At 37.7% G+C, this 17,672-nt stretch overlaps 1 protein-coding gene across 1 annotated transcript; it reads right to left on the bottom strand.

The window, feature by feature from the left end:
- Window positions 1–1,254: 1,254 nt before the first annotated feature.
- Window positions 1,255–16,138, bottom strand: LOC105936904 (glutathione hydrolase-like YwrD proenzyme). Its single transcript, XM_012877949.3, has 12 exons — window positions 15,953–16,138; window positions 13,413–13,566; window positions 13,182–13,335; window positions 12,026–12,232; window positions 10,302–10,454; window positions 10,130–10,220; window positions 6,649–6,820; window positions 5,365–5,521; window positions 3,830–4,012; window positions 3,635–3,719; window positions 2,656–2,751; window positions 1,255–2,002 (listed from the first exon to the last, which is right to left on the bottom strand). The coding sequence occupies exons 1-12, from the start codon at window positions 16,050–16,052 to the stop codon at window positions 1,869–1,871; spliced, it is 1,686 nt and encodes a 561-aa protein (XP_012733403.2). The 5' UTR covers window positions 16,053–16,138; the 3' UTR covers window positions 1,255–1,868.
- Window positions 16,139–17,672: the final 1,534 nt, after the last annotated feature.

The raw sequence follows: 17,672 nt of genomic DNA, 5'->3' as shown, positions 1-17,672 counted from the left end.
TAAAATAAACTCCTATTGTGTTGAACAAAATAAAGAATAAAGCAATACACATTTTCTGAATACAATTAATCGCACCTACTTGAACATGGTGTGTATATTTTTAGTAAGTTATCTTTGTTTTTGTTTTTCATTGTAATTGATGCCTCATCGTTTTTTTTTTTTTTTTTTTTGGTTGTTTTTTTTTTTTTTTTTTGTCAAACTGTGGCACTCCTGGACTTCCGTATCCTAAGTGCATGAAAGCTGCTTTAAAACTCACAATTTCCCTCTAGTTAATTTAGTAAATGTACATATATCATTTACATCTGGGTTAAGGTGCCAGGGTACTTCCTTGTTGATAAAATCTTCTGTATTTTTGAAGCCAAAGGCTTTTTCCAGATAACTTGTGAAACGCATTCATTTAAAATCAAACTGTGCTTCAGACGTGTACAGAGACAATTCTCTTTTTTTTTTTTTTGTTTGTTTCTCTGGATTCAAACTAAATGGGTTACTGGAAATTTTACTCAGCAAAGACAAATCTACAACATAATAGTCAGCATTCCCCTCCTACTGGATAAGCAGAATCCCATTTTAAAAAGAGGCTGAATCAGATTATCTTTAACTCTAGTGTGTGAGATATAAGGATGCAAGATGCATAAATTTCTGCAACACACTCAGGCGACTGTGGCTCTGTGGTTGACTTGCAATTAGAAGGCGGTGGGTTCAATTCCAGCTTTCTGCTGTCACATGTAAGGTAGGTTTATACAGCACTTTTCAGTAACAAGACATTCAAAGTGCTGTACATGAACAGAAAAAACACATTACAGACATACATGGGAAAAATAAAGATTCTTTCATACATAAACAAACTTAAAGAAAGAACCAGATTCATCACTAAAAATTCCAAGAAAGCTACAGTTTTAGGTCTCTGACCTGACCTTTCTGACACTACAGCTAAAACAGGAAGCAGCAGAGAAGGGAAAAAGCACAGTAGAGGCGGAGTGTGTAGATATGTGAAAAGAGGCTCCAAAAAATGATTGATAGAAGCAAGAAAGGAAGTGGAGGATGGAGAGAGAAGAGAGAAGAAAAAACATGTCCGCCTTCACCGAGGAAACAGGAAGAAAAGAAAAATGTCAATGTGCCCCTGTGCAAGGCACTTAACCCCAAGTGGCCTACTGATCTGCAGGGTATGAGTGTGTGTGCGTGTAAAGCAGTTTCTATATAAATGTTATATAAATTCAGTTAATTTAATCAAAAACAGAGGATTTAAATAAGGTTAAAGTTCAGTTTATTTTTGATTGCTTAACAAATGTAAAGCAAATTTGAATAGATTAATAACAAATAATAATATCTTGACCGATTATCTTAAATGTAGATATTAAAACCTCCAAAAAAACATAACAACATTTCAAAGTTTGTTAAAAATCATTAAAAACTACAACGACAATCAAAAGGACTCAAATATTTAACATAGTTATTGTCTTATTTGTTAATTAAGTCCAACAATCTGTAGCATCGGAGGGTCAATCGGCACATTTTCCACCAGAGAAATATTTAGAATATTCTATTTTATGCTGAACTGTTTTTGCAAATTAAACCCGGCAATTTTAAGTATACTTGGATCATTTACAGAAAAGACAAATCATTACATATCGAGAAATAAAGCACCTAGTGAAGGTACCATGTGACCTCTGAGACACAGTGATATAAAACCAGCTTTGTCAAATATTAACCAGCATTACAATCATTTGGTTGAATCATAAAACTAAAGCAAAATAAACATTGTCAGTAAAAAAAAAACATAGAAGGGATTAAACCAAAACCAACTTGTTCGAATTAAACACGTTTCATTTGTGTGAATTTTCAGGGAAATGGTTCCGATTATTCTGTTGCTAGTATCCCTGAGCACATCCATCAGCTCTGGGGTCTGAGCCTGCCCACAGCACCCTGCATGGAGAGACGGAGGGATTCCACCAATCCCCCACTGCGATTATCTGTCCACACCCAAACTGAGCCCTCTCGTGGCCTGTGTGTGCAAATACAGATGTGGATCAAAAACAGCGTTCTCAAATCCTTTTCCTAGACAAAATTCAAGAGATCTCACATCTGATTTTTTAACTATAATTACAGAACTGCAGGTTTTTCTACAGAGGGAGGGACGGACGGACGAACAGAAAGATGCTTAAGTCTATTCATGTTTTATTCTTCGGCTTTCTTTGTTTAAAATCTTTATGCAGTTAAGGTTACCGTTTCATATGTGAATGCTGCACACAAGAAGAGATTCCTTAACAAACTAACGGAGGTTCGCAACAATCGTGATAAGTTGACGCTTTGCAGGAAAGTGGTACAACTTCTGCATCTCATTTAGGGAGGAGAAGAGGAACAAATAGCAACATCCCGCTTGCAGAAGGAACTGCGGGGTTTTATGGAAAGTGCGGTTTAATGCCACTATAAGTCAACGTGTTATTTCAGCAATGCTATTTGTTTGTGGATATAACTATACTGCACATTAATAAAACAATTATTTGGGCAAATAATATTTCATTAGCTGGCTGCAGTAAAACGTTGACTAAATGTCGGTGCAGAACAGCCTAAAATAGGACAAAAGTTGTTTATGACTTCTTAAATGAACACAATTTAAAACTTATTTTTTATATATGCATAAAAAACATAAAATACCTGTGACTGGCCAGTTGACTCTGTGGCCCCTTCTCCTCAGCTCCACAGCCACTTCCTGGTCGATCCCCTCCTCCAAATTAACTAACCACTGATTGGCTGCAAGACATCACCACCAGTTAGGTAACTAAAATAAAATGTCACATTATTGTAGAGTTGTCATCTTTATACTGATGCTTGGGTCTGGGCCTTTATCGTATCGTTTTATGGTTATCGTGAAAAAATTCTTATCATGATAAGAATTTATGTTTATGCTGACAACGATAAATTCCCATTAGTGACATCTGAAAACCCCAAAAAACTGCCTGTATTGTTATTTTATCCATTTTATCCACTGTTGGTTTCTTCGGAGCATTAACACGTCAATGAAATCGAAAATATAATCAAATGAAGGGACTGTATTCAGTCTACTGATAAAAATGTAATTTCTTTGTGTCCTGATGAAATGTATTTTGATTTAATAAATATAAAAGTATTTTAAGGACAGTATTTGTATTTATGGGGCTATAATAAAGTCACAGCAGCAAAGTTATCTAAAAAGATAACGACAAGCTGCTTATAGTCTTTTATCATCATTTTTATGGTTATCACGATAGTACCAAAATATATCGTGATAAAATTTAGAGTCCGCATCGTCCACCCCTACTAATGCTCCTAAAATACATGATGGAAAACAGCTAATCTAACCACAATGGAATGCAGTAATAAATTATATATCTATATATCTATATACATAACATAAATATTGAAACACTGAAGCAAAAGTACAAATTTAGCTGATATTCAATAGGTCGGAGAAAAAAAGACAATTGAAATAAATACAAATAACACTACTTTGCAAAAACTACAGCTAAAGTCCTGTAAGAAAACAACAAGTAGTGCTAATATACTAATTTAATAACAATTTATTAGAGATGTATGCCATACAGTGGTGAAAGTGACGACGTTGCCGATGGTTTTACAAATGTTTTAAGATGCGTACTTTTCTCTTCGTACTGCACAAAGATTCTCGGTGCATCCAGAGCCTGCTGAGGGTTCATGCCAAACTCCAGCATGTTCAACAAGACCTTAACAAAACAGCAGGACCAGTTAGCAACACTCAAGTGGAATCGTATCAGATCAGTTTGGCTAGCCTTAACTGAAAGGGTTTGTGAGCCCATGAGCCCACCTAGCATACCTGGATGTGTCCCTGAGGTTGCATAAAAGCCCCCATCACCCCCAACGCAGCGAGGAGTTGGGGTTTTCCCGCGTTGGTCGAGGCGTCGGTGAGGAGCGCGGGTATTATGGTGTGATACGGCCGCTTCCCGCCAGCAACACAGTTGATGTGGCCGCGTTGCAGGGAAAACGTGGCCCCACGGTTCTGCAAGAAAGAAAACCATAGATCTCATGCAGCAGTTCAGTTTCATTTATGCTTAAATGAGGAATAAACATGCAGTATACTAAAAAATATATATTTTCTCAAGGCAAACTATTTCCTCACAGAAGAAAATTACACACCAGACACAAGCAAGCCTTTCACTGCGGCTCTGGTCAAGTGTTGTTAAAATGCAAAACAGGGTTGTAAAGTAATAATATTTGCAGCTTTTTCATTAAACCTGGGAATATCATGTTGTCTTACTCTTGGCACACTGTGACACGTACAGTAGGCATTATGTAATTTACCTGTTACAGCTTTATTAAGAAAAACAGATGAGCAGTACCTCCATGCACAAAACACAAAAGCTTTACGTTCTAGAGACAAGCTGAGAGAGGAGTAAGCAATAAACGGGTTAAAAGTTATTATTTTAGCCCATTCTGGTTGTCACTGACTTTGAAATCTTTACTAGTTAACTTCTGTTCTTTTTTTTCAAAATGATGAATTTAAATATTATTTAAGATTATCATGGCTAAATTCCTTTTAAAGGCAAATTATCATCAGATTTTAGGCCATTAAAACCTAAAAATCTATTAAGCAGAAATAGTTCTGGTTTTTAAAGCAGATACGTGAGTTTAAGACTTTTTTTTTAAAACAACTCACACACTTAAAAACTGTCATTCACTTCCTTTTCTGTGTGAATAAATAGCACATGTAAGGAATTTATCACTGTAAGGCAGTGAAAACATTTATTTCTGGATTTAAAGAGACTTTTTTTTAAAAAACACAATGAAGTTTAACTTAACAGATGTGTGGCCGAATATTGGCAAAACCACAACGTAGTGAGTGCTTGCTTTAAATATCAACTTCCTGTCTCCAGCGGTGTTTGGGAGAGAGGTCGGCTACACCCTGTCCCCTCTGTGTTGCCATGAGACGTACAGGTATGACATGGCAACGCAGAGAAAAACGAGGACAATTAACCAAATGTTCATTTTCAGAGTGCGGAATGGAGCCAGAGTACCCTGAGAGAACGCAACAACGCAAAGGGAGAACACGCAAACTTCTGAGGTGGACACTGTTATAAATATATGCCGTCATGTTGGCATCACTCTTGGGCAACTTTAAGTGTCCTAGCTGCCTTGACTGAACTTTTTTTCTTTTACACCTTTTCACATATTTCTTAAATTTTGGACATGAAAAGAAAAACTCTTGTGAGCTTCTATCCCAAGCACAACTTCAAATGGAAACTGTTTTTTTTTTTTTTTTAATGGAGATACATGCATCTTAAATCTGAAATACGTACAGAAATATGACATCCACACATTACATAAAGAACAACATTCCTCTGTGCGCCAGACCTGCAGCGAGAACCCGCAGCCTTTAGGGACCAGGCCTGTCCCAAATCCCATGTAGGTGCTGTTGACGAATGAACACGCGTTCCCCTGGCCGTCAATCACACAGAAATAGACCGTGTCACTTCCTGTCGGCAGGCCTGGCTCTACACGCTCCATCACCCTGCAGATCAGCAGAAACAACTTTATAATAAACAACGAAATAACTTGACGTCTTACTTTCGGCATTTGTCTGCAACTGGGGTTCACACGTTCAACATGAACTACAAAAATGCAGAACAAAGACAAATACAGATGTAAAAATATGCAAATAAATACATGAACCTCATAGATCAATACCAAAATAACATATGCTGTTATGAACAAATGTTTTCCTTCTTCCTATAAAAAGTTTACACTATGTATTCACAAATGTATTTTTTTTTATGTACTTCATCTTTATATTTACATACACATTAATGCAAAAGGTATACAATAAATTGCATATATGAAACATCCATTGTCTATCCACAGATTACAGGATTGATAAAATTGTTCATCGCTGTTTTCTTGAAGATGTCTTCTCAAAACTGTTGGAAATTCACCTTATGTAAGGTGTTGCATGTAAGAACGGCTCTGAAAAAGGCCAACCTCCTCAAAGAATCACAATGTCAAAAAAAATAATGCACATTTCCAAACTTTTGATGCCGTTTTCCGTCAGCGAGCAAGTTTGCAGGAGGCGTTTCTCTTCACTTACAGTAAGCATATTACTGCAGTGCAGTAAAGGTTAATACCGGCAGTAATTTCCTGGCTTTCTTCTAATATTAGATTGCAAACATAAAAATCATTGTATGAGAAGGATGTGTACCATCGATAGAAGGATGTTAAGTTCACCACCAAGAAATTATTAAAAAGAGTAGAAACTAACCCAGCGTTTGTGTTTGAGGCTTGGTACCCTGACGGACAACCGGATTCAGGTAAATATCAAAGTAACATCACAGAACATTTAACGTGTCACGTGTGTATCTGCCTGAATACAGGATCATGAATTATTATGTTTTTATATTTTTATAGTCACTCTATTTATCTTCTAACTGATAATGATATAGAGTCCAAAGTACACAGTGCTGGTCAGTAAATACACCAAATATATAAGCCCACACCCTTTGTATGCGGGGGACGAGACAAAGAGAGAGAGAGAGGAGCGTTAAGTTCAGGGGGAAGTAAAAAGCCCACAAACTTATCTAAAGTCAACAAAGAACAACTGGTACATCATGGTACCGGCAGATACACACAAACAGCGCCACATGCCTGTCCGTGCTGATGAGCCGCGCCCGCTGCCGGCTGTAGCTCTTAGCCAGCAAGCTCTCCAAAGGGACGGTCACATGGGCGGGGTCGCCCAGGTAACGAAAGGCGTCCGTTTGCGCCAAACGCGCGGCCTCCGCAAATACGTGGACGTAGTCTGGGCTGTTGTGGCCTCCAGCTGAAAGGAAACGCAGCGAGATCAGATCAAGGGCTACGATGACGTTTCTCAGGGAAAGAAGCTAAAGACTAAACAGCTTTATGAACACTAACAGATGAGCCCATGTTACATTGTGTAAATCAGGGGTCACCAACATGGGGCCCGCGGGCACCAAGTAGCCCACCAGGACCACATGTGGGGGCCCACGAGTCTGTTCTGAAACAAAAAAAAGCACAATCCACCAGTGAGCTGCATCTAAAACGTTATTTCATTCCATTACTGTTCCTGTTCAGTCACACTTGCATTTGTATAAATGACTGTCTCAGAAAATTAGAATATTGTGATAAAGTTCTTTATTTTCTGTAATGCAATTAAAAAACATGAAATGTCATACATTCTGGATTCATTACAAATCAACTGAAATATCACAAGCCTTTTATTGTTTTAATATCGCTGATTATGGCGTACAGCTTAAGAAACCCAAATATCCTATCTCAAAATATTAGAATATCGTGAAAAAGTATACTAGTAGGCTATTCAACTAATCACTTGAATCGTCTAATTAACTCGAAACACTGCAGGGTTTCCTGAGCCTTGAAAAACACTCAGCTTGGTTCAGTAAACTAAATCACAAGTATGGTAGTGGTTAAGAGACGACATAAGATTCTCACAGTAACTGGTGTACTGACCATGGCATTACTGTCCTTGATTGGCCAATTCCCCTGACCCTGAGAATTTGTGGGGTATTGTGAAGAAGAAGCTGAAAGACACCAGAGCCAACAATGCAAATGAGCTAAAGGCCGCTATTGAAGCATCCTGGGCATCCATAACACCTCAGCAATGCCACAGGCTGATTGCCTCCATGCCACGCCGCATTGATGCAGTAATCTGTGCAAAAGGATTCCCAACCAAGTACTGAGTGCATTAATGGACATTTTCAAATGTTTGATTTTGTTTTGCTGTTATAATTTTTTTTTTACTTGGTCTGAGGAAATATTGTAATATTTTGAGATAGGATTTTTGAGTTTTTTTCAGCTGTACGCCATAAACAGCGATATTAAAACAATAAAAGGCTTGCGATATTTCAGTTGATTTGTAATGAATCCAGAATGTATGACATTTCATGTTTTTTAATTGCATTACAGAAAATAAAGAACCTTATCCCAATATTCTAATTTTCTGAGACAGTCCTGTAGATTTAAAAACGACATTATCTATAACAACGCATGAAAAATGTGTTTATTTTACATAAAGTTAAGGTGAGCTCTGACTCTCCTAGATCAAAGGTCAGTACTGGTAGCCCTTCGTATGACACAACACCAATGACGTAGCTCTCAGTATCAAAAAGGTTGGTAACCCCTGCTCTAGATGTTCAAATGAGTTTGCTTTTTACATGAAGACACATGAAAGAAGTAATATATTTGTGATGAATTTGATAACTTAATAGAGACAATGATGAAGGAAAAACCCTAAAGGAATAAAAAAAAAGATGATGACATTCTCACAAGACCTGCTTATTTTACATAAAGTTAAGGTGAGCTCTGACTCTTCTAGATCAAAAGTCAGTATCGGTAGCCCTTCGTATGACACAACACCAATGAAGTAGCGCTCCTTTTCAAAAAAGTTGGTAACCCCTGGTGTAAATGGCTTTCGATCCTGGTTTTCACTTGATTTATTAATTAGACTAAAGAGTGTCTGTCTAATTTTAAGTAGGATCTCACGAGTTTAGAGCATTTTTTTGTTTTTTGGACTTGAGTGATCATCAGCGACGGCTGCCTACTAGCATGTTGACTGGTTTACAATAAATCGGCCCCAATTGAACTACATCTTGCAATTGACAAGCTAGTCCATGTTTCACTTCATAAATAAGAAAAAAGATTAAATTTTTCCTTAAAAACATGGTTGCAACTTTGATACAATGTCAACCTAAACTTACAGAGAAAAGAGCATCATTTTACAATTCTAGGCTGTTACATAAAAGCTCACAATAAAAATGATCTGATATTAAGCAGGATTTAAAATGTCTAAAAACTTGGTAAGTCCTTGCTGTTTTCACAGGATGTAAAAGTGAAGTAGCAGCCAGGTTTTGCTAATTAAACATATTCGATCAAATTACCTTCTAAATCTGTGACCATTACAGTGCCTTGTTGATCTGGAGGTATTTATTATTAATACGCCAGGATGGAAAGACGTCTGCACAAACATTGGAGGAGCTACTGTTGCTGCCTTGCAACTTGGAAAGGTCCATAAACCAAGTCCAAAAATTTTTATAGAGGCTAAAAGTAATACTGGCCCATTGTGGCTCAAATTAATACAACAGCTTCTCACTCACAACAATCTAATATGGCGTTTTTAAACGGCGTGTTGCTGTTGTGAATTTTCTGTTCTATTCCTGGTCTGCTTCTCTTACTGGCTTCCATGTTTGCAGGCTGCTGCTCTTTTGCCAAGATAAAATACCAAATGCTGCGCTCTGTTCTGGGAACCCTGGGAACTCTCATCTGATTGGCTCAAGAACCAGGAAGTAAACACGGGCTACATTCTGAACCGAAGTAGTTCTGGACCGTACCTCTAGGTTTGAAAGGAGAAAAACGTGACTAAGACATTGCTGATGGAGAGGACTGATTGTTTAAAGGGAATGTTACTTCCATCCCAGGTGGCAAATTAAAAATGATTTATGTTGATTTTACAGTAAATATCTTACTTATAGCTCCTTTAAATCCACAATTCCACCGGGACAGGACTATTCCCATGTAGAAACAATTTAAACTGCTGCCAAGCTTCCCAGGCGTGATCGTCCCAGTAAAGTCACTCCAAGATCAGACCCTGCAGTGCTTCACTTAAAGGCTACATCTCAGACTCTATAGGCTCCACTTAATATGTTCAATGGTATCATGCATGACGATACAATATAAAAAAGCATGTTTTTGAGGTGCTTATGGTAAAAAAAAAAAACGTCTCCTGAAAAAGAATACGGGGGGAAAGCTCAGGTTTAAAAAGCTACATGTCAATAAACCGCAATGTTTTTTAAGCCCTAATTTAGCTATAGTGTAGTTCACATACCTTTTCCATCTAAGCTTCATTTTGTTAAGCAAAACATAGTTGTTGTTTTACCCTAAGTTAAATTCAAATAATTTTAATTTTAAGACCAATCCCAGATGGCATATTGTTTCTGGGACTCGTAATTCTCAAGAAAAGTTCATTATTTTCACTACACACAAACACCGGAACCTATGACATTATAAAATCATGAAGGTCTCCATAAATGTTTCTTCTATAAGTTTTAGAGCCATCTCATCTCAGCGGTATCTCTGAGGAGACACCACAGAGTACCTTTGAGCTGAGGAAAGTTCTCCAGGATGTTGAGGAGCAGCAAGGCGACCAGGCCCTGACCGTTGGGAGGAAGCTCCCACAGACGCACGCCCTGAAAAGACAAAATAAAGCCTGTCACTCCTCTGACCGGGGCAGAGAAGCGCAGATACGAGAAGCGCCTCTGGCTGCTGACCTTGTACTCTGTGCTTATGGGGCTGACGACCTCGCTGTCATGGCTGCTGAGGTCCTCCGGAGTCATGACCCCTCCGTTCTGGCCGATGACATCAACGATAGCTCGAGCCACTCTGCCCTGGTAGAACGCCGGTTTGCCGCGCTCACCAAGCTCCTGGTGACGTTTAAATTGACGTTATAGTCGAGGCAGCCGACAAAGCAAAATGTTTATTCCCCTTGGCCAATAGAGGGTTTGTGTCTTTGCGTCTTGTGTGTGTAATTTAAGAGCTTTTAAAAATGTGATCACAGAATGAAGTCACGCCAGTGTCTATATTTTCATCAACTGAAGGAATCAAAGGCTGTGTGAGTGTGAGCGAGTGAGGAAATGACACATCGGCTTCATCATGGAACGACCGGCCCCCCCATCGTTGACGGTGAGGTCATTGCTATTGTTTCTTCTCCTCTCCGAAATGTGACATTCTGTTTGTGTTATGGGTGTATGAAGGGTTTTATGGCGTTACATGCGGCTGATTGTTAGGACTGCATAGAATTCGCCCAGGCCCACTTTAGAGGCGCTAACACACGCTCACATCCACCCGCAGTGACCGCCGCCTTAGTTGTATTGAACTGTCGCTGACAGGAAATGACCAAATGACGGGATTTATAAATGAGAAATTACCTACACACAAGCTCATGATCAAGGTTTCCAGTTTGTATAAGGAATAGGAAAGTTATGCAACTTGGGGGAAAATAACAGCTTTAGTTATAAAATTAATTATTTCTTTGATTTAAAAGAAAATAAGACAAATTTCTGTTAATATTCTGCTGAATTAAGGTGATGTTTTAAAAGCAATACCTGCTTACAAAACTGGAGTAAAAGGCTTTCAGCAGCAATTTCTCATTTTGTTTTATCGGGCACCAGAAAATTAGGATTTTATTTTTTAGTTTTGTGGATTGTTAGGTGGGGATGTGTTCTTAATGTAGCCCACAGATGATTAATCAAACTAACGCATGGGGCTAATGTCATCACACAGCTCGTAAAAAGCTCTAAACCAGGGTGTGTTCCTGAGCCCGTTCACATGGATAAGAATATTAACAGAAGGAAAAAAGATCGATGTCGCCTCCAAGTGTGAAAGATCAAGACAATGCAGAGGTGTCTCTAACTTCTAACGGTTAATATAAAATTACTCCTAAGTTTTTCATTTCAATTTAAGTCATTTATGCCTTAATGTGGGATGCTTTTACACTGCTCATCCAATATCAATGAATTAAAAAAAAGGGACACAGGATTTACATATCCATATATTATAATTGCAATATTATATAAATGCTTTTTTTCTTGTTAATTATGGTGATATTCTGACAACACCTAATATAACACAATATTTAGGATTTAAATATTTCATCAGAACATTAACAAATAAAAACATTTCAAATACAGAAAAGTTGGCTTGATAAAAAAAGTATATTTGATGGTGGTTATTTGAAGATTTGGATGCAATTTTGTGAACATCACTGCTGGAGGTAACTTTAACAGACAAGGCGCCTGTGTGTTATAAAATCATCGCTTCCTCTAAAACCATCTTTCCTTTCCTCCCTCTAGCTGCTGTATTTCTGTGTAGCTGTAAATGCCCAGAAGTACTTTTGTTTCACTCAAGATTTAAAAAAAACAACAAAAAAACAGACAACAAGCACCACAGATGACCCTGGAAGTGTGTGTTTTTTTATTGATTTCAAGAGGTTTACCTTTATGGTTTGAGCCATTGCATAGTTTCTGAACACTTGTCCATGTTTGGGGGGATGACCACCGATCAGCAGGTCTTCCCCCGGCTCCTTCCCGGAGTCTCTCAGAGCGCCCACCCACTTTGCCCAGTGGTGCGCCGTCACCTGAGAAACAGGAAAGCCCTTCTCCGCCAGCTCCACGGCCCCGCTCAAAACGTCCTGCATAGACAGCTAACAGGAAGAGGAAACACAGGCGTATCACAGGAAACGATGTGGAGCGGGAACAAAGTCAGCGTGTTGAGCTTCAGGGAATGTTCTCTGCAGCTGCTGATGTGTCAGTCAGGCACGCTGCGTTGGGTTTTTTCTGACATTAAAGCAGTTATGAGACTCAGCATCAGCAAATTATGGATCACAATCAGTGTCGGGGGCAAAAAGCCTTGATTCAGACATTCCTAGCAATTTACTAAGAAGGCTTTGTAGGTATGAAGGTGTTGTTCATTTTTAGATGTACATTCAGCTGAGTCTAATGTAATACTGTAGCAAACAGAATTAAAAATTTAGGATTTAATTTCCTAAAGACACTGACAACTAATTGTTAGATTCCCGTTTTACAAAAAGATCACATCATTGTTATTTTGTTTTCTAAATCCATGTGTTAGCCGATATTTACCAAATGGTATTCCAAACACTTTATCATATTTTGCCATAGAACTGCCTGAAATATATTTTTGATAGACTAACAACTTTATATATTTATATAACTATCATATGTTTACAAAAAACATTTACTGTAAAACAATTTTTGTTTCACTAGTTTGCCTCTTGTCAGTGATCACTCTCATCTCTGAGAAACATATATTTTTGGTAATATATATATATATATATATATATATATAAGATATTACTGTTCAGTTTGTTTAGGTAAAATGATACTATGAATTACTTTTAGTGTGTAGCTCAGATATGATAATACTCACCTGTGATGACCTTTTTAAAATGTACCCATTCCATAGTTCTTTGGAAGATCTGTTTGTGTTAAAATATTCACTTTTGGAGAAGTCATGTTGTGTGAATTCCTTCTAGATGGGTTTTTGATTCCCTGATTGTTGCACAACCCCCCTCCCCCTCCCCCCAACAGTACATTATGATCCAAACATGATGAGAAGAGAGGCAGACAAACCTTTTGGCTTCCAAACAACTGGACAGTGTCACACCAGCACGCAGGAGCTCCTGGGACAGTAACATTCAAAGCATCGAACACTGAAGGAGGAGCCTCTGCTGAGTAGCCAAGTCCTTCCAGGAAGTCCAGGGTCAGAGCTTGAGGGGAACGACCACTGAGGGCAGAGGGTGAAGCTCAGATAACCACATAAGGGCAGGGGGATATGAATAAACGCAATGCCGGGGTCTCAACCTGCCATTGATCCCTTGGATTTCTCCAGTGCTGCCGTTGTAGAACAAGCAGAAGGCATCCCCGCCCAGGCCAGTGCTGCATGGCTCAGTTACCGCCAGAGCTGCTGCTATGGACACTGCCGCATCTGCAGCATTCCCGCCGCGCTTCAGGACATCTGGACACAGACACAGGCAGAGCCATGACAGTAAATGGTTTATGACGTTCCCACTCCTTGCAAACCTCCTTCACAGTTAATGCTTGCAGTTTGTTTGTTTTTTTGTGTGTCCTTACAAGTTTTTTCTTGAGTCCTCGTGAGTTAACACTACATAAAACGAGTCTTTTTAGGTTGTCTCTCAACCACTTTTACATCTGGAGACTGAAATTCTTGACTTTTTTTTCCTTGCAACAGAGCACAAGATCAGCTTGAAATCCTTGATTGAGCCATTCTAACACATAGATATAATTCACTGCAAAAATTGAACTAATAGTAAGTACAATTTTCTTGACATTTGTGTATTTGTCCTTTGATTTTAGTTGGCAAGTGTTAATGATCTGCCAATGGAATAAGATGTTTGCACTTAAAATAGGAACAATTCATCTCCATCATCTTATCTCAAGTGCAGTTTATCTAATTATCTTATTTCACGGGTCAAAAAAAAATACTCCTTCCATTGGCAGATTATTATTATTATTTACCTGCTCAAATACACTTATTTCCAGGATATTTTACTTACTTTTAGTTCCCCATTTGCAGTGTTTGCCCCAATAATCCCATTGTAGCTTTGGCTGTATGATTGGGGTCGTTGTCCTGCTGGAAGGTGAACCTTGACTCCAGTCATATCAATCGATGAGCCGTGTTAGTTTTGCTTCACAAAAAGCGGTTTGTATGAAGGCTAAATAAAAGTTTAATGTCGGTCTCATCTGACCCGAGACCTTTCATTCACACAGCTCCCTCAAATGGTTTAGACACGTTTTGATGGGTTTAGAGTTGTGCCGCATTCTTTCCAATCCTGGATGAAGAGAGCGCTGTGAGGTCCTAACCTAACTTCACAGTTTTATCCCTGACATATTTGCTGTTGTCCTTTACCTTTACAGTACTATTGTTCTGTTCTTAAGAGAGGGATAATCTCTTAAATTACACTCAGGCAGATTAATAATCAGGGTATTTCCTTTAGATTTATCAGCAAAAGGTGTTGAATAAATAAGCAAGCCGCACATTTCAGTTTTATTTTTGTAAAAAAACAGAACACTGAAAACCAGTGTTGTTCTCCACACTCTAAGGTCTAATCCCAACCAAAAACTTAAAATCGTGTGGCTGCAATGTGACAAAATGTGAAAAGTTTTAGGAGTGTGAGTACTTTTGCAAAGATCAAAGATCAAAGTTATGCACATCTTCAAGCGCAGTCATAAAAAAGCTAATCGTATGCTAGAGTATTTGGGCCAATGTATAGTAGATGGAAAATCTTTTTTTTTTTCTTCTGCAAATCTATGACTTTAGGACATTAGATATATCCTTGTTACATTAATATGTCAGTATTTGAAATTAATTTTGAAATTTGAGAAAACGTACTCCTCCATGACCACTTGGCCCCTATTATTCCCTAAAACTCGGTTTACTGTTTTTCAGAAGTGTATGTAATTAACAAAGACTTTAAGGTCTTGGTGTCTAATTGCATCAATATTATTATAATGCAAGAATATGTATGTGCCTCATCCAGGATATAACCTGCACCACTCCCCATGACAGTTGGAGGTAGGCCTGGACGATATAGAAATATTAGAAATCATATTGATCGATATCGATAATTAGAACCAAATTCAAAATATATATATATTAAATGCAGCTCTGGCCATTTTATGCTGTTGCTTAACGACTTATTTTTAAATCCAGACACACAAACACTTAATTCAAACTCAACCCTTTATTCAACCAACTTTTTACCAAAACTGCAAGTATTAAAAAAATGAAAAAGAACCCGTGCTCTCTGAACTCTTTGAAGGGTGTGGAGCTTCCTGGGTCTGCGTTGTGATTGGTTGGGGGGATGTAATGACTGTAATATTAACATACATGATAGGCTAGAAATGCAAAAGGAGGTAAAACTGTTCTATTGAGCCCTTTTTTTAACATCGATATACATCTATCGATCGATATATATTGTTATTGAATTATCGTCCAGTTGGAGGTGGGCGTGCATGGATGGATATTTGTACTGCATAGTAAGACCTGTGTGTAGCAGGGATAATTTTGTCCTGCAGAGCCACCTCCCTCTGTGGGTTGTCTGTTGGACGGTCTATAGTCCAGTTTTCAGCGCGAATTCTTTCAGGCAATGTTTTACTGGCATCTCAGTTTAAAGCTGCAGCTCTCCTCCCTGTTTTACTTATTTTTCTTCTTATTAATCAAAATAACTAACGCTGACTATTTCAGTGCAGTTCTCCTTGTGTGCATGTTTTTCAGATTTAATTAGTTGAAATAAAACTAAAATTGTAGCGCAGCAGGGAATAAAAAAAATAAATAAAATCCCGTGTTGTGCACCCACCCACCCACTCACTCACTCACTCACCCAGACCCACGGCTGAGGCCAGCGGCTGACTGGACGCCACGCAGCCGTGCAAACACAGTACAGGGGACCGGCGAGAGGAGAAGGGGAGGCCGGTGCTCATCCCGCTGCAACTTCCAGCAGAGTCCGTGGGAAAAAAAGGGCAAAACACGCAGAAACAAGTCAAACCATGGCGAACTTCTACTTCTGATCGATTATTCTGTTATTGATTGTGTTTGGCTTGAAGATAGGGAGTGATAGGCTAAAGGAGGAGTGCAGAATACATCGATTGTTTTGGAATTTGTAAAAACAGAGTAATTGAATACATTTATTGAAAACGTATTTTATTCCAGTAATTCAGATCACTAAGGGAAACACATTATATAGGTTGACAGACACAGATTGATGATATTTTAAAGCCTTTATATCTGTTAATTGGGATTTTTTTTTACCCTGAGCTCCAGCTAATAAAAACGGTATTAGATTAAATATTGCATTCAAACGCACACACAAGAAAATAATAGTACATTTCACGCAAATCGGGGCTTATTGAAAAACATTTAAATTGGTACTAAAAACACCGGCATAAACTTTTTCTCTTCAAAAGGTACTTTTAATCTCACCAACAAGAAACGGATATTCATATTTATTTGGATTGAACAGTCTTAGAATTAAACAGTTAATTTATTTCAGAAAAACAGTTTTTTGCCAAGTATATATATATATATATATATATATATATATATATATATATATATATATATATATATATATATATATTTATTTATTTTTTTATTTTTTTTTTATTAAAAAAAACAGAACACTGAAAACCAGTGTTGTGGTCCACACCCTAAGGCCTAATCCCAACCAAACACTTAAAATCGTGTGGTTGCAATGTGACAAAATGTGAAAAGTTTTAGGAGTGTGAGTACTTTTGCAAAGATCAAAGTTATGCACATCTTCAAGCGCAGTCATAAAAAAGCGATATATATATATATATATATATATATATATATATATATATATATATATATAATGAAAATATGTTTGAAGTTTAAAAACTCTATTAGACAAAGGAACATTTTAATACACATTTTATGGTTTTTATTTTCTTTTTAAAGTACTTTTAACCTGACAAACGAGCTTCATTGGAACATTTATCCAATTATCATTTTTAAGTTTGAAGTTAAAAGAAAAAAAATAGTAGAAATGTGCCTATGAGACTGCATTTTCAAAATCATCTCAAAATCCAGAATGACTGTCTTGCAGATTAGTTTTAGTCATAGCTGCAATAAAAGTAAGGTTATTTACCATCAATTTGTATCTAATAAAAATGTGACGCACACAATATTATACAACTAAGCATTTAGCTACAGTATCTCAAAGTTCAACATTCAGAAAAATGCTTTGTTATTTAGTTTGTTTTGCTAATACAAGTTGCCTATGTATTAGCAGTTAGTAGTTAATTGTACTAGTTTGTTTTGCTTGGCTGGCTGACAATTTGTTTTCTATCAATGAACTAGGACAGGGTTGAACCGGGTGTGATGTCACTCCCAGATCCACGCCCTGATATAGGATGTAAAGGTCATCGTCAAATGATTAATTTTATTCTGGGAGTGCTCAACATTTCGCCCCTTTAGACTTATCTTTTTAGTTGCTACATTAGAAGCACATGCAACACATTTGAATAACTAAACCTTTTAGCCATTTGGTGCCCACCAGCACCACGTTACAGTTATTCTTA

The sequence above is a fragment of the Fundulus heteroclitus genome, chromosome 9 (genome assembly GCF_011125445.2).
Source record: "Fundulus heteroclitus isolate FHET01 chromosome 9, MU-UCD_Fhet_4.1, whole genome shotgun sequence".
NCBI classification, from domain to species: Eukaryota; Metazoa; Chordata; class Actinopteri; order Cyprinodontiformes; family Fundulidae; genus Fundulus; species Fundulus heteroclitus.
Note: the sequence above shows the minus strand (reverse complement) of the source record. Positions and strands in the feature narration are given on the sequence as shown.

Coding starts and splice junctions, on each gene's coding strand:
- LOC105936904 (XM_012877949.3), bottom strand. CDS start 16,052: ATGAGCACCGGCCTCCCCTTCTCCTCTCGCCGGTCCCCTGTACTGTGT. Junction 13,567..15,952: donor GGCCTCAGCCGTGGGTCTGG/GTGAGTGAGTGA, acceptor GTCTGTGTCCAG/ATGTCCTGAAGCGCGGCGGG. Junction 2,003..2,655: donor AGTCAACTGGCCAGTCACAG/GTATTTTATGTT, acceptor TTGCACACACAG/GCCACGAGAGGGCTCAGTTT.